Source organism: Lepidochelys kempii, chromosome 2, assembly GCF_965140285.1.
Source record: "Lepidochelys kempii isolate rLepKem1 chromosome 2, rLepKem1.hap1, whole genome shotgun sequence".
NCBI classification, from domain to species: Eukaryota; Metazoa; Chordata; order Testudines; family Cheloniidae; genus Lepidochelys; species Lepidochelys kempii.
The window spans coordinates 26972687-26998382 of record NC_136381.1 but is presented as its reverse complement, the minus strand read 5'-3'; the positions used below and the strand labels follow the sequence as shown (position 1 = coordinate 26998382).

Below are 25696 nucleotides of genomic sequence, written 5' to 3'. Positions count from 1 at the left end.
GACTAACCTCCTTGTTCCAATAAGAACAATAACTTAGGTGCACCATTTCTTACTGGAACCCTCTGTGAAGTCCTGCCTGAAATACTCCTTGATGTAAAGCTACCCCCTTTGTTGATTTTAGCTCCCTGAAGCCAAGCCTGTAAGCCGTGTCGTCAGTCGCCCCTCCCTCCGTCAGAGCAACGGCAAACAATCGTTCCGCGCCTTTTTACTGAGCGGATGCCATACCAAGGCAAGCATGGAGGCCGCTCAGCTCACTTTGGCAATTAGGAGCACATTAAACACCACACACATTATCCATCAGTATATGCAGCACCAGAACCTGGCAAAGCGATACCGGGCGAGGAGGCGACGTCAGCGCAGTCGCATGAGTGATCAGGACATGGACACAGATTTCTCTGAAAGCATGGGCCCTGACAATGCATGCATCATGGTGCTAATGGGGCAGGCTCATGCTGTGGAACGCCGATTCTGGGCTCGGGAAACAAGCACAGACTGGTGGGACTACATAGTGTTGCAGGTCTGGGACAATTCCTAGTGGCTGCGAAACTTTCATGGAAATTTGTGACTTGCTTTCCCCTGCCCTGAAGCACATGAATACCAAGATGAGAGCAGCCCTCACAGTTGAGAAGCGAGTGGCGATAGCCCTGTGGAAGCTTGCAATGCCAGACAGCTACCGGTCAGTTGGGAATCAATTTGGAGTGGGCAAATCTACTGTGGGGGCTGCTGTGATGCAAGTAGCCCACGCAATCAAAGATCTGCTGATATCAAGGGTAGTGACCCTGGGAAATGTGCAGGTCATAGTGGATGGCTTTGCTGCAATGGGATTCCCTAACTGTGGTGGGGCTATAGACGGAACCCATATCCCTATCTTGCCACCGGAGCACCAAGCCGGCGAGTACATAAACCGCAAGGGGTACTTTTCAATAGTGCTGCAAGCTCTGGTGGATCACAAGGGACGTTTCACCAACATCAACGTGAAATGGCCGGGAAAGGTGCATGACGCTCGCATCTTCAGGAACTCCGGTCTGTTTCAAAAGCTGCAAGAAGGGACTTTATTCCCAGACCAGAAAATAACCACTGGGGATGTTGAAATGCCTATAGTTATCTTTGGGGACCCAGCCTACCCCTTAATGCCATGGCTCATGAAGCCATACACAGGCAGCCTGGACAGTAGTCAGGAGCTGTTCAACTACAGGCTGAGCAAGTGCAGAACGGTGGTAGAATGTGCATTTGGACGTTTACAGGCGCGCTGGCGCAGTTTACTGACTCGCTTAGACCTCAGCGAAACCAATATTCCCACTGTTATTACTGCTTGCTGTGTGCTCCACAATATCTGTGAGAGTAAGGGGGAGACGTTTATGGCGGGGTGGGAGGCTGAGGCAAATCGCCTAGCTGCTGGTTACGCGCAGCCAGACACCAGGGCGGTTAGAAGAGCACAGGAGGGCGCGGTACGCATCAGAGAAGCTTTGAAAACCAGTTTCATGACTGGCCAGGCTATGGTGTGAAAGTTCTGTTTGTTTCTCCTTGATGAAACCCCCCGCCCCTTGGTTCACTCTACTTCCCTGTAAGCTAACCACCCTCCCCTCCTCCCTTTAATCATTGCTTGCAGAGGCAATAAAGTCATTGCTGCTTCACAGTCATGCATTCTTTATTCATTCATCACACAAATAGGGAGATGACTACCAAGGTATCCCAGGAGGGGTGGTGGAGGAGGGAAGGAAAATGCCACACAGCACTTTAAAAGTTTACAACTTTAAAATTTATTGAATGACAGCCTTCTTTTTTTTGGGCAATCCTCTGTGGTGGAGTGGCTGGTTGGCCGGAGGCCCCCCCACCGCATACTTGGGCCTCTGGGTGTGGAGGCTATGGAACTTGGGGAGGAGGGCGGTTGGTTACAGAGGGGCAGCAGTGGCAGTCTGTGCTCCAGCTGCCTTTGCTGCAGCTCAACCATACACTGGAGCATACTGGTTTGGTCCTGCAGCAGCCTCAGCATTGAATCCTGCCTCCTCTCATCACTCTGCCGCCACATTTGAGCTTCAGCCCTGTCTTCAGCCCGCCACTTACTCTCTTCAGCCCGCCACCTCTCCTCCTGGTCATTTTGTGCTTTCCTGCACTCTGACATTATTTGCCTCCACGCATTCGTCTGTGCTCTGTCAGTGTGGGAGGACAGCATGAGCTCGGAGAACATTTCATCGCGAGTATGTTTTTTTTTCTTTCTAAGCTTCACTAGCCTCTGGGAAGGAGAAGATCCTGTGATCATTGAAACACATGCAGCTGGTGGAGAAAAAAAAAGGGACAGCGGTATTTAAAAAGACACATTTTATAAAACAGTGGCTACAGTCTTTCAGGGTAAACCTTGCTGTTAACATTACATACATAGCACATGTGCTTTCGTTACAAGGTCGCATTTTGTCTCCCCCCACCGCGTGGCTACCCCCTCAACCCTCCCCCCTCCCTGTGGCTAACAGCGGGGAACGTTTCTGTTCAGCCACAGGCAAACAGCCCAGCAGGAACGGGCTCCTTTGAGTGTCCCCTGAAAAAAAGCACCCTATTTCAACCAGGTGACCATGGATGATATCTCACTCTCCTGAGGATAACACAGAAAGATAAAGAACGGATGTTGTTTGAATGCCAGCAAACATACACTGCAATGCTTTGTTGTACAATGATCCCCGAGTACGTGTTACTGGCCTGCAGTGGTAGTGTCCTACCATGAAGGACGCAATAAGGCTGCCCTCCCCAGAAACCTTTTGCAAAGGCTTTGGGAGTACATCCAGGAGAGCCGCGAATGCCAGGGCAAATTAATCCTTTCACATGCTTGCTTTTAAACCATGTATAGTATTTTAAAAGGTACACTCACCAGAGGTTCCTTCTCCGCCTGCCAGGTCCAGGAGGCAGCCTTGGGTGGGTTCGGGGGGTACTGGCTCCATGTCCAGGGTGAGAAACAGTTCCTGGCTGTCGGGAAAACTGGTTTCTCCACTTGCTCGCTGTGAGCTATCATCTTCTTCTTCGTCCCCAAAACCTGCTTTCATGTTGCCTCCATCTCCATTGAAGGAGTCAAACAACACGGCTGGGGTAGTGGTGGCTGAACCCCCTAAAATGGCATGCAGCTCATCATAGAAGCGGCATGTTTGGGGCTCTGACCTGGAGCGGCCGTTCGCCTCTCTGGTTTTCTGGTAGGCTTGCCTCAGCTCCTTAAGTTTCACGCGGCACTGCTTCGGGTCCCTGTTATGGCCTGTGTCCTGCATGCCCTGGGAGATTTTGACAAAGGTTTTGGCATTTCGAAAACTGGAACGGAGTTCTGATAGCACGGATTCCTCTCCCCAGACAGCAATCAGATCCCATACCTCCCGTTCGGTCCATGCTGGAGCTCTTTTGCAATTCTGGGACTCCATCATGGTCACCTCTGCTGATGAGCTCTGCATGGTCACCTGCAGCTTGCCACGCTGGCCAAACAGGAAATGAGATTCAAAAGTTCGCGGTTCTTTTCCTGTCTACCTGGCCAGTGCATCTGAGTTGAGAGTGCTGTCCAGAGCGGTCACAATGGAGCACTCTGGGATAGCTCCCGGAGGCCAATACCATCGAATTGTGTCCACAGTACCCCAAATTCGACCCGGCAAGGCCGATTTAAGTGCTAATCCACTTGTCAGGGGTGGAGTACGGAAATCGATTTTAAGAGCCCTTTAAGTCAAAATAAAGGGCTTCATCGTGTGGACGGGTGCAGGGTTAAATCGATTTAACGCTGCTAAATTCGACCTAAAGTCCTAGTGTAGACCAGGGCCTAGTTACTACTTCTCCAGGAGGTGGATTAACTACAGAAGGGGTCTCAAACACATGCCCCACGGAGTTATTTGCTGCAGCCTGCCAAGCTCCCCACCCCCGCCCCCGGAGTTATTTCCTGTGGCCGCCAAGCTCCCCTCACCCACCGCCCAGCACGCTGCGTCCCCACTCCTCTGCCTACCTCCAGGCGCGTCCTGCCACCAAACAGCTGTTTGGCAGCACTTAGCGCTTTCCAGGGTGGTGGGGGGAGAAGGAGCGGGGAGCCGCATGCTCAGGGGAGGAGGTGGAGAAGAGGCGGGAATTTGGGGAAGGGATTGGAATGAGGGCAGGGAAGGGGTGGGGCAGGGGCAGGACCTCATGGAAGGGGTAGAGTGGGGGCAGGCCGGCTTTTGTATCTTTATATGAAAAGGTGTCAGTGGTGTGGCCCTTGGGCCAATGTCCTCATGTGGCCCTCAAAGTGATTTGAGTTTGAGATCCCTGAACTACAGCCATGGGACAACTCCTCCCATCTCTGTAGTGAGTGGCTACACTCAAGTGCTGCAACTGTGCTGCTGTAGCATTTGAAGCATGGTCATTGCTCTGGTTTATACTGGTATAACTTTCCTGTTTAGACAAGCCCTTAGAATAGTAGGAACAGAATTTCTTTCCCCCACTACAGGCTCTTTGTACTACTAAGGCTAGTTCATTAGAGGACCTACTAATGGACCATGAACTGGAAGAATCCCAAGTAACCAGCCATCTCTATTGTCTCATTCAAGGACTGGAAAAAAAAAATTGACCCCATACGTGTGGCCAGAAGTGGGTTTGCACATGTAAGACTTCCTGCTCTTTTTCATTGGCTTTTGTTTTCTGAACTATTCTTACAGTCAAGAAGCAGGACTGTGCAAGACAAAAAGAGAAGTAGGGACACAGGAGACAGGCAGTACTATTGGTCCTGTGCACCACAGTCTTTAGCATACTCTGATTGGTTCTACTACCTGTCATTTATACAGCTCAAAGACACAATGCATGAGTACAGACAGGCATATTATATATTGCAGAACACTATGAAATGCCAAAAAATACTCAGCTAGCATCACTCTAAAATAGCACTGTGAATCAACATCCTCAGCTTCAAAAACACATTTCTTTCTTCAAAGGAAACAGTTATAACATGTACACTCCTAGGGCCTAAGTCCTTTCAGTGAAGAAAAATTTCTATTTTTTCCAGTATGTTTACTTTGTGCATTTGACAGCACTCTATAAAGCCTGCTTCACTGCTGTATTGATGGTACACATGCTTTGCTGGACTAGGGAAGATGATGCTTACTAGTAACAATGAAAGGTGAAGAGGGAGTAGGCAGAAGTGTGTATAAAGAGAAAGGGAAGAGAAGGAAGACAGAGAGGCCCAAGGATGTTTGGTTTCACTGTTCTTGGGGCTATCCTTCTAAACAAAAGAGGACCCTATCGTAGCACACACAGGTACTCGGCGCATCACAAGCCAAGAGACTCCAGAACACAGCAGAAAAGAGAAGAGAGGTAGATAACAACCCTGTTCCCCCCCAGACTCAGATGCAGAAAACATTCTATCACAGAAACAAAAACCACATTTTAGTGCACCCGAATCTGAGAGGCAAAGAACAATAATAACTGAGGACATCTAGTAGCGTACAGACTTCCAGATGAAAACCATGTCAACTCCTGGAAGGATTCACGAAGCTGCTGCCCACCATGGTACTAGAATCCTCCAGATTCCTTGTACTCTGTGACATCAGCCTTCACACTGAAATGATCTATGGTACAGTCGTTCTTGATCTCATGGCCCACATGTAAACCTTAGGATGCTTCCAGGCACACTCTGGACCTACACATGCAGCTGCTTCAGCCCAGGAATGGGTATTGGAGATCGCACCAGCATACCACTCTCCTGGTCTGATCAGCACCTCATAAGTCCTGTCTTACACAAGCACAGTACATCTAAACTAGGGGTTGCAAACAAAGATCGCTTAGTATAGGTAAGGCCTACAACAGCAGCCAAAGTTCTCACAAAAAAAATATACCCATTGGCCAAAATTGAAATATTTTGGTGCCTAAAGTTTTTACTTAAAGAAACAACAATATAAAAAAAGTTCTAGGTGTCTTAACAATTGAAATTACAACATGCTGGCCACCTAGTAGCACTGAAAACTCATATACAGGTAATTTGTTAACTCAGCCAGCAGCCTAGTCATAAACAGATTAACTCAACCAGCAAATCAAAGCAACAGAAAAGCCCTTGCAGCTACTCACCTAAATTCATAGGCTGGCCCCAAATAAATGAGTACCCACAGTGTCAACTGACTTTAATAGGAGTTTCAGGTGCTTGGCAAACCAAGCCACATATATATTTAAGGTTTCAGAGTAACAGCCGTGTTAGTCTGTATGTTAGTCATGCATCCGATGAAGAGAGCTGTAGCTCACGAAAGCTTATGCTCAAATAAATTGGTTCGTCTCTAAGGTGCCATATATATCTAACTTAGGCATGCAAGTTTTAAAACTTTAGTCATTGTTTATGTGACAGTTAACTACTTCATTTCAGCTATTTATCTGGGATCACATGATTAGTGTGTTCCAATATCATCTCTGGCATTATTCTCAATGTCTGATTAAAAAAGATCCCAGCTTGTTACTGCCGGTTCCTGATCCGGTGAGGATTTTATAGGTATTGCCAATGAATAGGATCATAGAAAGAAAACCCCAGTTGTGGTTTACCATAGAGCAGAAAATGATATCTAAGCAAACATGTTCTTTGCATTATGTAGACACTTGTATTCTTCTATCTATGTATATGATCCCCAGTTTCATCTGATCACGCTACTGTATTTTGGGATATTTGTGCAACTTCTATTTTGTACTACATTGGGTCAAAAGACCCTTTGAAAAGAATAATGAATGTTTGCCACCATCATGCCTTTGCTCAGTGCAAATAGTCTCATGGAATTGATCCTTCAAACACTTCATTATCAAGTAATCTGGTATGCTGATGCTTCAGTTTCCTAATCACATTTCATTTCCTACCAATAAAAAAAATCAGGAAACAGAGTGGGCTTAACAGAGCCCTCTTAATTTACTTCAAAGTATGGAGATATTTCTAGAATATGTTTCTCTTCTTCAGGGATATGACCTCTTGCATCTACATGTTTTACAGTGTTGGGTTTTAAATTGGTTATTGGAAATGGCATTAGTGCTGAGCATCAACGAATGACACACAGGAGGCTCTTTATTGTTTAATTAAGATTTTTATTTTACTAATTGTATGAAAGCAAGTGAACATCGTAGAACATTGGAGTTTGCACTAAGTCTCTCAGCTGGGGCAACTAACATTTTCACAAACCAATAAAATTACTCAAGTGTGTAACTGTTTACAGGATCAGGCCCCATATGAATTGCAAAACAGCATGCACACAAAACAAGCCTACAAACACCAGACTGCCAATCTGATAGAGGTATCCTTATGCTGATTAATATTTCACCTGGAGTCTGACTGATACCACCATCCTATTATATTCCTATTTTGCTAAACAAAAGTTAAGTGTGTCAAGTCAAACATTCAAAAAAATTTATCAAATGTTAGAATTAAGATTACACAATAAAACACATTCTATCAAATGCCAAAGGCTACAAAACTGACTAAAAATAGGATGTGGGACATAAAGGTAAAAAAAAAGTATTCAAATCCACAAGTGTAGGTGGTGTGGGGGTGGGGAAACACACCTCCAACTCCTGGTTTTAAGAGGTGGAAATACCCAGACAGAGTGTTGAAAGTGACGCTTTGAAGAGAATTGCACAGTCATTTAAAGATTGGTCATATTGAAAGTAATATTCACAACTAAGGTAGATCAATACCTAGTAGTAGCAGCATCTATACTGATTTAAAAATAATTTTAGTTTCTCAGCTCTAAGGACCAAGATCTCCTTTAATTATATTCATGCATTTCAAGGGAGTGGGGGCATTTGGAAATACTGCAGGCAAACAGGAAATTAAGAGAGTACTACTAAAGAAAATTATATTGCAGTATTCCAGAAGTAAATGCCCAGTTTTTGCTATTAGAGAGGCAAAGTGGTGAGATTAATATCTTGCATTGAACCAACTCCAGCTGGTGAGAAAGACATGCTTTTAAGTCACACAGAGCTCTTCTTCAGGTCTGGGAAAGGTACCCCAAGCATCACAATTAAATGCAAGGTGAAATAGATTGTTTATCATAAGTAGTCAGCACACATTTTAAGGGACCAAAGTATCTTTTTTTCTCAGGCTACCAAAAGGAACATGATTATGTAAAACTACTTAAAAAGTCACCTCTGTTTTGGAAGAAAAGGGAGACAGCACTGATAACTGTAAGTGGACTGGTCATCTCCTGAGCACTCCTCAAGGCCTGAGGTCGATCTGCAGGCGCACTGCCTCAGTTTCCCTATTCTTCAGCTTAGGGTCCCTTAAATCAAACAACTCTTCATTGATTCAGCCAAACCCCTGCTTGGCACTGGATTAAAATAACAAAATCATACCAAAGACATTATACAAAATGAAGGTGCATCGTGTATCCAAAAGTCATCTGCTTGGTGTGAAGAACAGAACTAAAGCCCAAATGCCTTTGACCACTTGAAAAGCACAATTATTAAAACTGCTTTAGTCAAATGGATGATTTGTTTTTATGAAACAATTAAATCAAGTACTTATACAAGTTACCAAGAGTACAAGTCAATGTAGTTATAATGCACCCCAGTAGCTGGAACTTTGATACTCTCTCAGAATGCCCAATTTACAAATCAATTCAACACAATGAGAAGGGAATACTGTTTGCATCAAAACCTGTGGATTACCAGATAAATAATGCCAAATATGTAAACAGAACTTGTATTTTTAAATTTAAAAAGGGTGGGAGGGACACCTTTTTGCACGTATACAATCATTTGTTCAAGATTTCCAACTTTTATATGCCGTTAATCAAAAGTGTGATTTATATTTGGCCTTCCAAATTCAATCAGTGATAATAGCTCAGTCTAACAACTTTAAAATGCCAGTTTATTTATAATTTGCAGTGTTTTTAATCTTACTATGGCTCTCTAGTTTTCAAATTGAACAGCCTAAAGAATAATGAATGATTTTTTCTTCTACTGCCTCAATAGGAGAAAGTGAAACTTGATGGTGCTACCCAGTAGCATGGTACACCTCTGAAGACAAAAAAGGGAATTATACCTATTTCATTAAAATATAGGTAGTCAGGTAACCTTGGTTCTATATCTAAATTACTTTCTACCTCTGTAAACATGGGCAAAGCTGTCTTTGCACTTCAGGTCTCCCATTTGTAACAGGGAAATTACTATTTAATAGTCATTTATATTACAGTAGTACATAGAGGTCAGTGCCCCATGGCACTAGGCACCATATAAACCAAAAAAAAAAAAAAAAAAAGGAATGGTGCTTGTCCCAATGAGCTTGCAACTTAAGCTAAAAATACCTACCTACCTTTCATTGAAGTCCTGAAGATTTATTCATAAATGCCTACAAAGGACTTAAAGATCCTTGAATGAAAGTCACTATAAAATCTAAAGTACAACACAATTTAAAATAAACCACTGAAATTCAAGTAAAATAAAAAAAATATTTGAAACAGTATTGAGGTAGCAACTCTGGAGCTGCTCTACTGTAATTTATGAATATTGTATGTTGGCCCGGTTATTGGGATGTTTACCATATGGGTAAGTTTAATAGAGGGCTATAAGAAACAACCAACCAAGAAGGAATGAAATGCCTCAAGATCAATCACTCTGCAACAGACACTTGACAGTTAAGGGACAAATGCCAAACTATTAGCTTTGAAGATTTTCCCTCCTCCCCAACCAACCTGCACAATTAATTTTGTCCAGAAGGACCAAAGTCCAGGAACACACAGTGTCACAGGAATGCTGGTTGTTGAAGAAAGCAAATATAGAATCTCTCATAGAAGAGGCAATCTCTCATAGAAGAGGAAGGTAGTTGTTCAGAGGAGTTATTTCAGGGACCAACGCTGAGACACAAGCACCTGTTCCAATGTCTGGAGAAATTAGGTTGCCAAAAGGCTTACCATCCCTGATAGCAAGATAGACATGCTGTTTTTAAATCCTCTCTAAAATCTTTGTTCCTACTGCAAAATAAACAATACTTTGTTTTTAAAATGCTGTTTGGTCATTATATGAACCACAGGTCGCAGATTCCTGAAGGGAAGAACAACAGATACCAAACCTAGTCAGACCTGCTAAGTAAGCACAGATCATACACATGCTATTGTAGCCCAGTGCCCATTCTAAGAGTGGGTGAACTGCAGAATTCTGCCCTGTGATAAGCAAAGACATAAGGCCTGAGGGGGTGCACTCAGAGACCAGAAAAGGGATACAGGTGCAGCTAACCATGTAACCACAACAAGCAAATATTAACAGAGGGGGAAATTAATGTTGCCCTTATTAATGTATGAATGTTTGTTACACAAACAGTATGCACACTTTCCAAAGGTTACTCTTCCTTAATATTTATTAAAAGGTTACTCTTCCTTAATATTTATTAAATTGTAAACTCTTAGGGCAGGAATATATCCTAAAGAAGCAATAGGGCTGCACTTGGACTAGGGAAGCTGCAGTTTGAGAAAGAGGAAGTTCTGACTCCCTGATGCTCTCTCCCCCAGTATCAAATAAATCTCAGCACTACAAAGAACCAGTCTTCTGATCTCCAAGTTACTTTGCACAAGTGAAATATTCTAGCAAGCTTCATTCTGTTATTACCATAATCAGAAATGTCATAAAAGGAGAAAGATAAAATACAACAAATGCTTAGGAGAGAGTAACAAGGACTATTTACTCAAACAGAATGAAAGAATATAATGGAAGGCTTTTGTAACATTGCACAAAGTGATTCTAGAAGACATATTTCATTTTTTGTTAGTAACTTTCATTCTTGTGTTCTGCCTTCATTGAGGCCAAGAATTTAGGGCTGGATATTTCTCTGAATGTTTTTGATATCCGATTCTGTCATAATTAAAACAAAACTTCCTGAGGGGTATTTCTGGAGGCATTTGACCTCTTGCTTCAGAGCTCAACCTATCTGAGTTCAAGATGTGACCTAACCAGGACTGAGACTCAGAAATGTTACAATAATACAAACAACAAACATCATCCTAAGGGGCAGATTATTTGACATTTTCCTACTGCAAGGTTCTTACACCTTCCTCTTAAGCATCTGATCCAGTAGGGGGAATTCTCATGTTACTATAGACATGGGGTTCTCCAACTGGGGGTCAGGATCCCTAAGGGGATTGTGAGGTTATTACATGAGGGGTTGCGAGCGATCAGGCTCCACCCCAAACCATGATTTGTCTCCAGTATTTATAACGTTAAATATATTAAAAAAGTGTTTTTAATTTATAAGGGGGGGTTGCACTAAGAGGCTTGCTATGTGAAAGGGGTCACCAGTATAAACCTTTGAGAACCACTGCTATAGAGAGATGCCATGGATCTTTCCAGGATCTCGGGATCTAGTGGGAATTCCAGGACCTTTCTTTCCTAGAAACAGCTCAAGTATTTGCCTCTGCTGTTGCTCTCAGCTTTCACAAGCAGTGGCAGCACAAAATTTACCTGACTCTCGTCAGTTTTCACACTTCTGCAGTTTAAGAAAGCTATTACTAGCCCCTCCAACACTGCAAGATGTCTGCAGACAGGAAGAGAACACTGGTTTACCCTCATTTCACATTTGGAAGCGTCTCTTCTCGAGCACAAGAGCCAAAAACACTATTTTAATTGGCAGATTTACCTCCCTTCACCCAGTCACTCATTACACTTTTCAGAGTAGCAGCCGTGTTAGTCTGTATCCGCAAAAAGAACAGGAGTACTTGTGGCACCTTAGAGACTAAAAAATTTGAGCATAAGCTTTCGTGGGCTACAGCCCACTTCATCGGATGCATGCCTTTGTGATTCTGGAACAGTAATGGGAAGTTATAATTAAGGCTCCCTTTTTGTCACGGATTCCGTGACTTTCCGTGGACCTCTATGACTTCTGCAGCGGACAGTACACCTGACCTGGAGGCAGCCTGATCAGCTCAGGCAGCTCCCGAGCCAGGCGCACCGACCACTGCTGAGGCAGTCGCGGGTCCCCTCCTGCCCCTCAGCAGCAGGAGTTTGATTGTGGAAGGGGCTTAGGGCTGGGGTGCAAGACAGTGCTTACCTGAGGGGGGGGCGTAACAGGATCTCAGCTCCTAGGTCTACATGCATCCCCGCCCGCAGGCACCACCCCTGCATCTCCCATTGGCCACGGTTCCCAGCCAATGGGAGCTGCAGAACCAGGGCGAGCGGAGGCAGCATGTGGAGCTAGGGTTGCCGCTTCCCAGGAGCTGGGTAGGGAACCTGCCCCAACCCCATGCTGTGACCCCAGCCTCCCCCCAGCATCTGTAGCTCCCCTAGCACCCTCCAGGGCCACCCTATCAAGCTGCCTTCCCCACCCCACCCTCAAGTTTTAGTCAAGGATATATAGTAAAAGTCATGGACAGGTCACAGGTTGTGAATTGTTGTTTACTGCTTGTGATCTGGCCATGACTTTTACTAAAAATACCCATGACTAAAACTAACCTTAGTTATAATCAAATGCTAGGATGGGAGTTCTAGGTTGTTGGGGTTTTTTAAGCTTACTATGATCTTACCTGTCACTACTTGGCCAGAGCTGCCCCTTTCCACTTGAACAGAGCATAGAGTACTTCAGTGATGAACTGACCAGAGTAAAAGCACACAAGCAAGCAATAAGCAATGCCAGATTACTTAATACTAAGAAGAAAACTATACTTTTTATCCTTAGAAAGTTTAATTTATCCTTGACATCCCAGTGATGCAAGTATCAGCTGTATCTTACAGGTGGTGAAATGGAGAAAGGTCAACTCACATACCTAAAGACACAGAGCCAGCAGCAGAATCGGGATTAGAGCTTCACAGACCCTCACTTGTAGACCTATGCTCAGGCTCCTTTGTCAGAGGCTGGCCTCTGCATGAGACTCACATTTACCCATTATTTCACACTAATTTTACTCCTGGGGGAATTCTGTGCCAAAAAAAAAAATTCTGCACATATTTTAAAATTTTGCTAATTTTATTTGTCAAAATTACACTATATAATCATGCCAGTTTCAATTATTTTGGTAATTCAATTATTTTGCCAGTTTCAATTATTTCAGGTATATTATTTCAAAATGCCAGTCAGTCAGTATGTCTGTAACAATACAGGTTTCAGAGTAGCAGCCGTGTTCATCTGTATTCGCAAAAAGAAAAGGAGTACTTGTAGCACCTTAGAGACTAACAAATTTATCTGAGCATAAGCTTTCGTGAGCATCCGATGAAGTGAGCTGTAGCTCACGAAAGCTTATGCTCAAATAAATTTGTTAGTCTCTAAGGTGCCACAAGTACTCCTTTCCTTTTGGTAACAGTACAGACACACACAAAAATTCACCCAGGAGTTAAAGAAACCCCTATGACAACCCCAGCCCAGACACTCACACCCTCTCCCTCCCAGAGCCCAGCCATGCACCCCGTCAGACCAGACACTCACATCCCCCACTCCCCAGAGGCCAGCTGCAGGGCTTTCCAGCCCAGAAACTCACATCCCCTTGCCACCAGAGTCCAGCTGCACCCTCCCCCAACCCAGACACTAACACCCTCTAACCCCCAGAGCCTAGGGATCCAGAGGGAGAAACAGCGTGATGTTGAGTCCCAGGCTTGCACAGAGTTTCCTGCGCACCACCGCTTCCTTCCTTCAGAGCGTGCTGGGAACTGCAGCTGCTGGGAACCCTGCAGTTCTCTCCTCCTCCCCTGGCCTTGTCTTCTATTTGCGAGCTGGGCTCTGCCAGGTCCAGCAGCTCTTAGTGGCGGCCAACAGCTCTGAACCCATTTCTTTGGGGAAAAAAGGAAATTCTCCACGCACAATTTCTGAAAATTTCTGCATTGCGCAGTGGCGCAGAATTCCCCCAGGAATAACTAATTACCCACAGTTACATTTATATTGATTTAACATTAATACTATGGTAGATACAAACATCTATAACTAAAATGCCACAAAACATTATTGATGAAAGAAATTTAACCCATTCAATTTCCTACATGCTAGTTAAAGGTTAGTAGCAATTGGACATCTAACATAGTGAATGCCAGTGAAAATGAGGTAGGATCAGAGACTACAAGGAAAGAACAAATTAAAAATTACTTAGACAAGTTAGATGTCTTCAAGTTACCAGGGCCTGTTGAAATTCATCCTAGAATACTCAAGAAGCTGACTGAGGAGATATCTGAGCCACAGCGATCATCTTCAAAAAGTCATGGAAGATGGGAGAAATTCCAGAGGACTGGAAAAGAGCAAATATAGTGCCAGCCTATAAAAGGTGAAATAAAGACTAGCAGGGGAATTACAGACCAGACAGCTTAACTACAGTACCCAGAAAGATAATGGAGCAAATAATTAAGCAATCAATTTGTGAACACCTAGAAGATAAGATAAGTAACAGTCAGCATGAATTTGTCAAGAACAAATAGTGTCAAACCAACCTAATAGCTTTCTTTGACAGGGTAACAAACCTTATGAATAGGGAGGAAGGGGGAGATGTGGTATACTTTTACTTTAGTAAGGCTTTTGATACTGTCTCCCATGACCTTCTCATAAACAAACTAAGAAAATACAACCTAGATGGAGCTACTAAAAGGTGGATGCATAAAGGATTGGAAAACCGTTCCCAGAGAGTAGTTACCAGTGGTTCACAGTCAACCTGAAAGGGCATATCAAGTGAAGTCCCCCAAGAATCAGTTGTGGATCTGGTTCTGTTCTTCATCAATGATTTAGATAATGGCATAGAGAGTACACTTGAAAAATTTGTGAACAATACCAAGCTTGGAGATGTTGCAAGTGCTTTGGAGGATAGGATTAAAATTCAAAATGATTTGGACAAACTGGAGAAATGGTCTGAAGTAAAAAGGATGAAATTCAATAAAGAAAAATGCGAAGAACTCCATTTAGGAAGGAACAATCAGTTGCACACATGCAAAATGGGGAATGACTGCCTGGTAAGGAATACCAGAGAAAGATCTGGGGGCCATAGTAGATTACAAGCTAAATAAGAAAGCACAATGTAACACTGTCGCAAAAAAAGCAAACATCATTCTGGGATGTACTAGCAAGAGTGTTGTAATCAAGACACAAGAAGCAATTCTTCTGCTCAACTCCACGTTGATTAGGCCTCAACTAGAGTATTGTGTCCAGTTCCGGTCACCACATTTCACAAAAGATGTGGACAAATTGGAGAAAGTTCGCAAAAGAGCAACAAAAATTATTTAAGGTCTAAACAACATGACCTATAAGGGAAAATTGAAAAAATTGGATTTGCTTAGAGTGGAGAAGAGAAGACTGAAAAGGACATGATAACAGTTTTCAACTGTTACGGGGGGGGGCGGGGGGGAATGTTCTCATTAACCTCTGAGGATAGGACAAGAAGCAATGGGCTTAAATTGTAGCAAGGGTGGTTCACGTAGAACATTAGGAAAAACGTCTTAGCTCTCAGGGTAGTGAAGCACTGGAAAAACCTGCCTATGGAAGTTGTGGAATTTCCATCATGGGAGATTTTTAAAAGCATATTACACAATCACCTATCAGGGACAGTCTAGATAATACTTAGTTCTGCCATGAGTGCAGGGAACTAGACTAGAAGATCTCTGGAGGTTCCCTCCAATCCTGTGTTTCCATGTTTTATTTATACCTTTAGTATGCTAGGGCATTGGAAGGTGGAGGCAATAAACGTGGGTGAGACCATGGTAGCAGGTCGCATCAGATTCCATTCCCAGTACCTAGGACCCTACCAAATTCATGGCCATGAAAAATGGGTCATGGACTATGAAATCTGGTCTCCCTCCATGAAATCTGTTTTTTTGTGTGCTTTTATCCTATACTATATAGATTTCATTGGGAAGAACAGCATTTCTCAAATGACCCAAAAGGGAGTTGCGGGGGACAGGTCACAAGGTTATTTTAGGGGGGTTGTGGCACTGCTACCCTTCCTTCTGTGCTGCCTTCAGAGCTGGGCAGCTAAAGGGCAGCAGATGCTGGCCAGGATCCCAGCTCCAAAGGCAGTGCCCCACCAGCAGCAGTGCAGAAGTAAGGGCAGCAGTACCATGCCACCCTTACTGTTGCCTTCAGAGCTGGGGGACCAGAGTGTGGCAGCTGCTGACTGAGGGCCCAGCTCTGCAGGCAGCAGCACAGAAGTAAGGGTGGCAATACCATACCATGACACCCTTACTTCTATGCTGCTACTGGCAGCGGCGCGGCCTTCAGAGCTGGGCTCCCAGCCAGCAATTGCTGCTCTGCAACTGCCCAGCTCTGAAGGCAGCGCCGCTGGCAGCAGCGCGGAAGTAAGGGTAGTAGTACCGCAACCCCGCACCACAAAAAACCTCCTGTTCGGGTCAGAAACCCGACAATCACAACACCGTGAAATACAGATTTAAATAGCTGGGATTTACGATTTTTAAAACCCTATGACCGAGTAACTGACCAAAATGGCAAGTCCCCCTCTGCGGTGCCACTCCCGCCGTCCCCCGGGGGACACCCGAAAACGCGTCTCCCCGCGAGGCGGGAGTGATGAAAACCGACTCTCCCCGCAGAGGGGATGCTTCAAACCGCGCTGCTGCTGCCGCCGCCGCCACCGGCCCCCACACGGCCCTGGCCAGGCGGCCGCACAGACCCGACCCTCCGCGCCGGCTCCGCTTACTCACCAGCCCGTCGATCTGCACCTGCTTGACGGCCGAGTCCGCCGGGGCCCCCTTGCCCCTGGCTTTGCTGGCGGCAGCGGAGGAGCCGGTGCTGGCGGCCACCGTGGTTTCCTTGCGAGACGCCATGTTGAGAGACGCTGCCCCACGCCGGCCGGAAAGAGAAAAATGAAACACCGGAAGCGTGACTAAGGGCCCGGAGGTGGTTGTGAATGACTTCCGGACGGAAACTAAGGGTAAGGTCAAAAAGGGCCGAAGTTGAGTGGATGGTTCCCGGTTGACGCACGCGCAGATAATACTTTGAGTGGGGAGACACACTGCGCGTGCGTAGAATAAAATCGGGCCGCAGAGAGCCGCGCCTGCGCATCAGTGGTGATTCGGCAAGTGTGTCTCCCCGCCTCGCACAGAGACACACGCACGTGGAGGGCGCGGGGCAGATCTGGGCGCGTGCGGGCCGCCGTGTTGGTGTGAGTGCGGCCGCTAGGCTGCGCCTACATGAGCGGGTTGTACCACGTCAGCCGCGCAGGTATAGCGGGGTGGCTACGCTGTGCTGGAGCAGCACGAGCGCCTGTGTACTGCTCTCGCTGCGTCCACACTAGGGGCTGTGTCGGGATAGAAGAACGTCACTCCCCAGCAGACATAGGTCGGCCTGTACAAAACCAGCCCGTGTCCCAGCGCTAACACCTGTTGGATCGCATTTCTCTAGGACGGGTGATGGCATCAGAGCGGGGCTGCATCCGAGGTCTACGGGTTTGCACTGGGATCCACCAACAGGCAGGACTGGAGGAAAATGAGGGTTTGGTGCGGAGGATTTCCTAACAGGAGATGTTCTAGGGGCAAGGGAGGGGGGACAAGCATAGGCAACTAGTAACTGCAGATGGGGGGGAGCACAATGGCAGACTCCCTCTGCACCGCCATGGTCAACTTCCTGGTGAGTGACTGCCAGGGCACCCTCCAGCAACACCCTCTTGACCACAGCGCCCCACTGACCATGGAACCCTGGGCAGTCACCCACCCTTAAGGCCAGCCTAGCCAGGGTCGGTCTTAGGGAAAATTGCACCATGGGCAAATTTGTATTTTGGTGCCCTGGCCCCCCTGCTTCTCCCAGCCCCCCACCCATTGCCTCTGCCTCCCCCGGCCACCCACTCATAACTCTCGCTGCCTCTCTGGGCTCCCTACCCATCACCCTTGCCCCCTCACTGTCTGCCCAGGCTCCCCACCCCTGCCTACCCTCCCCATTGCCCCAACTGACTCCCCAAGCTCCAGGCAAGCTAATCCAGACACATACTCAAGCAGGTAACTGTGGCTACTGGCCACAAGGAAGGGATGCAACTCAGCAGGCTTCCCTGCACCCCATCCAGCAATGCTATGCTGTCAGCCTAGCTTTGCTGCCCTGCTCTGGGCTCCACCTAACAGGGCTCAGCAGGAGTGCTTGCTGCTGCTGCCTTTCCCAGGCATGTCCCTTCAGCTGCGCTCAGCCCATCTCCCGCCGTTGCAGAAATTGGGGTCTTTGGGAACGAGAGTGGGCATATGACCTCACGTGCCCCCACGCATCATCTATGGGGACAAGGGTTGGCATTGAGGATTTTCCAACGGGAAGGGCTAGAGCAGAGGGACTGAAGGGTTGTACTGGGGATTTCCCAGGGGACCACGTACAGAGAAAGGGTTTTCACTGGAACTGTCTACACAGCAGATAAACACCCTTTGCTGGCCTGTGGCAGCTGACTGGGGCTCATGAGGCTATAAAATTGCGGTGTACACATTGTGACTGGACCCCAAGTTCTAGGACCCTGCAAGAGGGGAGGGTCCCAGAGCCCAGGCTCCAGCCCACGCATCTACACAGCAGTTTTTAGCCCCACATCCTGAGCCCTGCATGCCTAAGTTAGCTGACCCTGCAGGCATGCTACAAGTCTTTTATTCCAGTGTAGACATACCCTAACAGGCCAGATTTGTGTGAAGCAGTGATATCAGCTCTGAGCCTACATGAAGAAGGACAGTGATAAATTGTGAGCTATGAGATTGTAGCAAGTGATACAAATGTGAGCGGGACAGGGGGGTTGGATAGGCGTGGGAGTCCCGGGGGGCCTGTCAGGGAGTGGGGGTGTGAATAAGGGTCAGGGCAGTCAGGGAGCAGGTGGGTTGGATAGAGGGGCGGGGTCCTGGAGGGCCGTTAGAGGTGGGGTGTTTCAGGAGGGGGTGGTCAGGGGACAAGAGCGGGGGGATTGGATGGGTCAGGGATTCTGAGGGGAGCAGTGAGTGGGCGGGGAGGGGGCAGGGGCCAGGCTGTTTGGGGAGGCACAGCCTTTCCTACCCCGCCCTCCATACAGTTTCAGAACCCCGATGTGGCCCTCAGGCCAAAAAGTTTGCCTACCCCTGCTATAAGCTGTCATTCAGAAAACAATTATTTGAATGGTTCTCTTTTTCCTCCGGAATGTCATTAATAAAAATCTATACATTTACCTTAGTTCCTGTGATTATATTTGGCCAGCATTGCAGCATAGTTGGCAACTCTGATTAATGTGGAGGAATAGACTTTGCGGCCAAACAGAGCTAACCTTTTACACTCCTTGTCAGAGGGGGTGGACCTATACTGTTGTCTCCTTCTCTGGTTGGCCGCCTAGATTACAAGTGAATTTGGTGTGGGGTGAGTAAATAAGAACTCTGTGCCTTTTGAGGGGACATAGTATTTGTTACCAGTCTTCTTACATGTGGGTGGTATGGTGGCTGGAGTCTGCCAGACTGTCTTAGCAGATTCCATCAACGTTTTGTTAATTGGTATTCAGAGTAACAGCCGTGTTAGTCTGTATTCACAAAAAGAAAAGGAGTACTTGTGGCACCTTAGAGACTAACCAATTTATTTGAGCATGAGCTTTTGTGAGCTACAGCTCACTTCATCGGATGCATACTGTGGAAACTGCAGAAGACATTATATACACAGAGACCATGAAACAATACCCCCTCCCACCCCACTCTCCTGCTGGTAATAGCTTATCTAAAGTGATCATCAAGTTGGGCCATTTCCAGCACAAATCCAGGTTTTCTCACCTCCGCCCCCCCCCCCACACACACACACACAAACTCACTCTCCTGCTGGTAATAGCCCATCCAAAGTGACCACTCTCTTTAAAATGTGTATGATAATCAAGGTGGGCCATTTCCAGCATAAATCCAAGTTTAACCAGAATGTCGGGGGGGGGTAGAAAAAAACAAGGGGAAATAGTTTGTGGGGGGGGGGGGCGGAGGGTGAGAAAACCTGGATTTGTGCTGGAAATGGCCCAACTTGATGATCACTTTAGATAAGCTATTACCAGCAGGAGAGTGGGGTGGGAGGGGGTATTGTTTCATGGTCTCTGTGTATATAATGTCTTCTGCAGTTTCCACAGTATGCATCCGATGAAGTGAGCTGTAGCTCACAAAAGCTCATGCTCAAATAAATTGGTTAGTCTCTAAGGTCCCACAAGTACTCCTTTTCTTAATTGGTATTGTTATCTTAGATGTTGAGGATGTCTCTAAAATGTCAAGCAACTCATGTGCTTCCAGTACCTCCTCAAGAGCTATTTTCAGGTCATCTGCCATCCTTTTGAACAACTCCTGAAACCATTTAAAGTTATCAGCAGTCGTTGGTGGGGAAGGCATAATTGCCTCATGTGGAGAGGAGGAGGAGTTGTTGATACTGGGGGAGATGTCTTGTTCTTTTCTCTCCTCCTCTGTTGGCCCTTCTAGGGGTTTGGATGTCCCAATAGCCGAAGGTGGAAGTGGGAATCTGATGCCTTCCCAGTGTGGGCTAGGACATCTTCTATATGGTCCCCAAGGATCCCAGTACTGCCAGTGTGTGGGGAACGGCATGGAGGGGACTTATCCAGGGGTGTCTGTACCATGTGGTATATCATGTCTATATGTTGGTCTTGAGCATAGAGATCCAGATGTTATTGATGGTCTGGCAGGAGAGAAATGGTGTGGGAAGAACACCCCTTCTTCTTCCTCGCTCAAAAATGCACGGCACTAAGGATAGCGATCTGGTTGGAGAGCATTTTCTCTTGGATTGCTCTCTGTGTGGCAGTGAAGAAGCTCATTTCTTCACCTTTTAAGGAATGAGCTTTTGCCGAGGTCGCTGGAGAGGTCTTCCTTGATCTGGCTCTGGTAGGAGTCTGTTGACCCGATTCAGAAGCAGGCTGCAGGGACTTTTCCATCAGGATCATTTTAAGCCTCAGGTCTCTGTGAGCCCAGGCTTTGAGGTTGCTACAGTGAGCGCACTTTTGATGTGCGACTCATCTAAGCACCTCATGCAATGTGTGTCTGCCCGACACTGACATTGCTTCCCTGCATGTCTGGCAGCGTTTAAAGCTGGGTGAAAACAAAATGTTTAGGTGAGTGAAGGGGAAGTAAACCATCTAAAAACTAAAGCTTATACTATCCAAACAATCTAACATCCTAAACTATTTAAAACAGGTTGTCTTTGAGCAACTGCTGGGAGCTCTGTCTCAGGCCAGGGACGGTTGAGAAGGAACTGAGGGGTACGGGTCATGCGCGTGCTAGATGAGGCACCAACAGCGCCGCAAGACAGGCAGCACACATGTGCAGCCCGAATGGGCACTGCTGCTGAAAGTCTGAGCTAAAGTGCAGGGATACACGAACACCTGAAATGGAGCACCCACAGGAACATCACTCAAAGAAGAAAATTCCATGCTGCTTTCTTCCCCTGCTGGTGTTCACATGAAACAGAACAATTTGCAATCTCCTCGCCTTGTTAGGCTTGTTTTCTGCTATATGTATATTGCAGTAAACCCATATTTCTCTGTTTAGTATAGACCTGTTTAATACCTTTACCTAGGCAAGGCTGTCTGGTCTTGAACATGTGCTAGTAACATAATACAGGAGAAATTCATAACTTTACATATAATGTTACTAAATACATTTCACCACAATATTATTGACTAGCAAGTTGTTTTCAAATGATACCTCACAAAGCAAATTTTGTATAAAGATTACAATAGAGTGTAGGGTGTGAATACAGGGATTCTTTGAGACAGAGGGGTTGCAAGCGCTTTGGGGGACAGGATTAGAATTCAAAATAATCCTGACAAATTGGTCTGAAATAAATAGAATGAAATTCAATATGGACAAATGCAAAGTACTGTACTACAATTAGGAAGGACTAATCAATTGCACAAATACAAAATAAAAAATAACTGCCTAGGAAGGAGTACTGCGGAAAAGAATCTGGGGGTTATAGCAGATTGCAAACTAAATATGAGTCAACCATGTAACACTGTTGCAAAAAACAACAAAAACAAAACACAATCATCATTCCGGGATGCTGTGACAGAGACAGTCACCTCTTGAGAGCCTCCTATTGGCTAGGTGTGGTGCTGCAATCTCTCCCTCCTCCGACTTCCTTGTAGATTGCTGATCTCATTAGGCAGGTCCTCAGTGGCTCAGTCTAAAAAGGACAAACCTTCCAAGTTGGCAAGTGTCCAACAAAACTATCTCCCCTCAGGCTCTTCAACCCCATCTCTGGGTCCTTTAATGCCCAACCTTTGCTCAGGCTTCTAAATGAGCATTATGCCCTTCTCAGGGTTTAGGCCATTTCAGCAGTAGCCAGTGGAGGAACCCAGGCCCACCCACTATTCTGGGTCCCAACCAGGGATCCTATAAACAGCAGCCACATACTGCAGTGTTCAGTTCACTGCTGTTGTTCCTGATACTTTTCCCACATGCCCCCTTCTCTCCACACTTACCTCAGGGTTACGGTTCTCCGGTCTTCTCATTCCCACGGCCAGTAAATGCCACCCATCAACCTCTAGCCAGATCAGAGGACCCTTCCTCACCTCTCTGGTCCCAGCCAGCAACTGACCTGCTTAGCCCCTGCAACTCCTTTTATCTGAGCCTGCTGGACTCTGATTGGCTGCTTCTATGCACCCTCTCTAGGCAGGCCTGGAAGACACACCTTCACTGCTGCTTTCCTGGGGTGGGGTGGGGTGGGGTAGGACCTCCAGCAGTGGTAGGTACATCCTGTCATAGATATATTAGCAGGAGTATTGTAAGCAAGACATGAGAGGTAATTCTTCCACTCTACTCAGCACTGGTAAGTCCTCAAATGTGTCCAGTTCTGGGCACTGTACTTCAAGAAAGATGTGGACAAATTAGAGTAAATCCAGAGGAGAACAACAACAATTAAAGGTCTAGAAAACATGACCTTCAAGGAAAGATTGAAAAAATTGGGTTTGTTTAGTCTAGAAAAGAGAAGACCGAGCGGGGACCTGATAACAGTCTTCAAGTACGTAAAAGATTGTTATAAAGAGGAAAGTGATAAATTGTTCTCCTTATCTACTAAGGACAGGACAAGACATATGGGCTTAAATTGCAGCAGGGGAGATTTAGGTTAGACATTAGTAAAAACTTCCTAACTGTAAGGGTAGTTAAGCACTGGAACAAATTGCTTGGGGGGTTGGGTAATCTCCATCATTGGAAGTTTTTAAGAACAGGTTTTAAGACAAAGACCTGTCAGGGATGGTCCAGATAATACTTAGTCTTGCCTCAGTGCAGTGGATTGAACTAGATGACCTATTGAGGTCTCTTCCAAGCCTATATTTCTATGATTGAGTGAAAAACTACAAGATCGATTTCAATATCTTATAAAATTCCACTAACTTTAGGCTTTCGTGGCCAAAGCAGTACCAAGTACTGGAGATGGTACATAAAATTTGGATATTAGAAGCCATTGGTACCTATGTTGAAAAGTAAACTTGGAGTCAGTTCCTCCCATAGCTGCTTCCACTTTCCTTGAAGAGAATACAAACAAAGATTTTTATTGGATTTTTTTTTTTTAAATGAGAAGGGAAAAGTAATAAGGTGCAATGATAAAACAGTAGCCAAGGTGGGATCTGCAACAACATAAGAAAGCCCTGGAGAGAAACATCAAATGCAATAAAGAAAATACAGGCCAGAATGTAAGCTTTAAAAACATGATTTATTTTTTGAAATGGTATGTGAGCTTCAGAGGCTGTCTGCTTTCAGTTGTGCTTTCAGCCAGACAGCCTTTTAGTATTTGACTAAATGTGAAAGCAGCACTGTGAAAAATAATAGAGTATTTAATGGACAATAGCATAATATGGTATTTCTAAACATGAAGGAAATACCTTAATAGTATGGGCTGTTTTATCACTCGAGAAAACAAATTGTTTTCACTGCTCAGCTCTATTCTCTCTCTCTCTTTCAGAAACTGATTTCAATTAGCATTTATCTTTGTCTACCCTCTTTAAATGCAAGGTGTTTATGTCTAATTTTTTCACGTTAATGGATTATTTTCTGTGGCAACTCAAACTGTCCAGCATAAAAATTCCAAAAGATGAAACTAAGGTGAATATTAGCAGTAAAAAAAAATCACTTGATCCAGAATGTAGCTGATGGAAAAGACGAACTTTTTAAAGAGTTAGTTTTGGCCTGTAAAACAAACAAGATAACTGTACAAATTCACTGGGGATTTCTGAACAGTTCCTGAATCCTTCTGCATTGTCAGGCGAGTTCTGGAATTATTCCAGAAGCTGCACCATGATAGAGAATGGACTGAAGACAAAATTCACCACTCTGCTATGTACATCAGAATAGACTCCATTATTCTGCTCCCACTAAATATTCAGATTTCTCACAGAAATTAATGGAAGCATAAAAGGAGAGCAGAATATCAGAGTTGAGGTCTGCTGCATGACTCAGAAATATTTTGCCCATAACATTCAGTTCTGATCTTAGATACAATCACCAGCCAAATTCACCACTAGTGTAAATATATTCATCTTCTATAATCAGGTACTACATCTTCTGATTTTTCAAGGCACATATGCTATCATGTGTCTGAGATCACAGCTGAGATGGAAGAGGATAGTGAAGGGAAACAGAAAGAAAACACATATTCCAGAAAATATTTTTTCATGCTTTCCTACTTCTTAAATTTATTATCTGAATGAATATATATATAAAAATTATTCATGTTACCAGAAAACATATGAAGTTGGATTTATCACTGAGCACCTTCGTAGGGCTGTGACAGTTTTCAGGGTACCCAGGACTGAGAGTGTTGCGTGTGTCTATTCATAGATAGGGCAAACCGCTGTCTTACTGTAATGTTCCTTTTTCATCTCCAAGTGGTTTAGATTGTTTGCAGTTGTCTCTGATGGTTTTCCATTGATTGCTTTTGGATGAATAACTGACCCTTGCAATACACCACCACCTAACCAGAGGTGACAACTGCCTCCTGCTTGAATGGGTCATCACTGAGACAACAAATAACCAAACTGCAAAAAAGAGAAAAATATTTATTTTCTCCCATCTGTTACAGTATTAAAAGTGTTATGACTTTTAACAAGAGTGGGTAAAAAATTTTCAGACAGAAGACTGGTTTCAAAAGTGACACCATTCTTTAAATTGAACCTTACTAAATAACTTATGGTGTTACTCTTCTCAGAAGTGAAGATGAAAGGCTCTGGTAATCTATGCCTTTGTAACTTGCAGACCAGAACTCTGGACATGCTCAACCTACTGACCAGAAGGGTTATGCAAAAACTGCAAATGGTCCATGATGATGCATTTCCCACCTATATAGGATAAACTGGAGAAAGCAGATCATCATAACAGCATACCTTACTCTGCAATGGCTCCAATCCAATTGCAGATGATGTTTCTGATCTTCAGAGTCCTTAACTGTCTGGATCTCATTTATCTGCATCACTTGACTACAATTGCGGATTCATTGTGGATTCTGCTGAGTAGCTGATGGTTCCCAGGATCGAATGTGCAGTTGCAAAGAGCTCTCTATTTCTATCAAAGAGATCACCATCACAAGCACACCACTGCTAAAATGACCTAAGAGCAACGTGTTGTAGCTGTGTCGGTCCCAGGATATTACAGAAGGGTGGGTGTGGTGATATCCTTCACACGATCAACCTCTCTTGATGAAAGAGCAAACAGTACTGCCAAATTAAATGTAAAAATGTAGTAAGAAAAGCGAAAAAGGCGTTGGAAGAACAGCGAGCCAAAAACTCAAAAGGTAATAACAAAGTGTTTTTTAAGTACATCAGAAGCAGGAAGCCTACTAAACAACCAGTGGGGCCCCTGGACGATCGAGATACAAAAGGAGCACTTAAAGATGATA

At 45.1% G+C, this 25696-nt stretch overlaps 2 protein-coding genes across 3 annotated transcripts in view; both read right to left on the bottom strand.

Moving 5' to 3' along the window:
* The window catches only part of EIF3H (eukaryotic translation initiation factor 3 subunit H), a 120354-nt gene extending 103624 nt beyond the window's left edge, over positions 1-16730 (bottom strand). The window contains exon 1 of one of the 2 annotated variants that reach the window (XM_073330287.1): positions 16555-16730. In XM_073330287.1, the coding sequence (XP_073186388.1) occupies positions 16555-16677 (123 nt within the window). In that variant the 5' untranslated portion in view covers positions 16678-16730. The remainder of the gene's footprint in view (positions 1-16554) is intronic. The other variant, XM_073330286.2, reaches the window with a different exon arrangement.
* On the bottom strand, positions 1566-3502 carry LOC140905853 (uncharacterized). Its single transcript, XM_073329346.1, has 2 exons — positions 2861-3502; positions 1566-2274 (listed from the first exon to the last, which is right to left on the bottom strand). The coding sequence occupies exons 1-2, from the start codon at positions 3423-3425 to the stop codon at positions 1754-1756; spliced, it is 1086 nt and encodes a 361-aa protein (XP_073185447.1). The 5' UTR covers positions 3426-3502; the 3' UTR covers positions 1566-1753.
* Positions 16731-25696: the final 8966 nt, after the last annotated feature.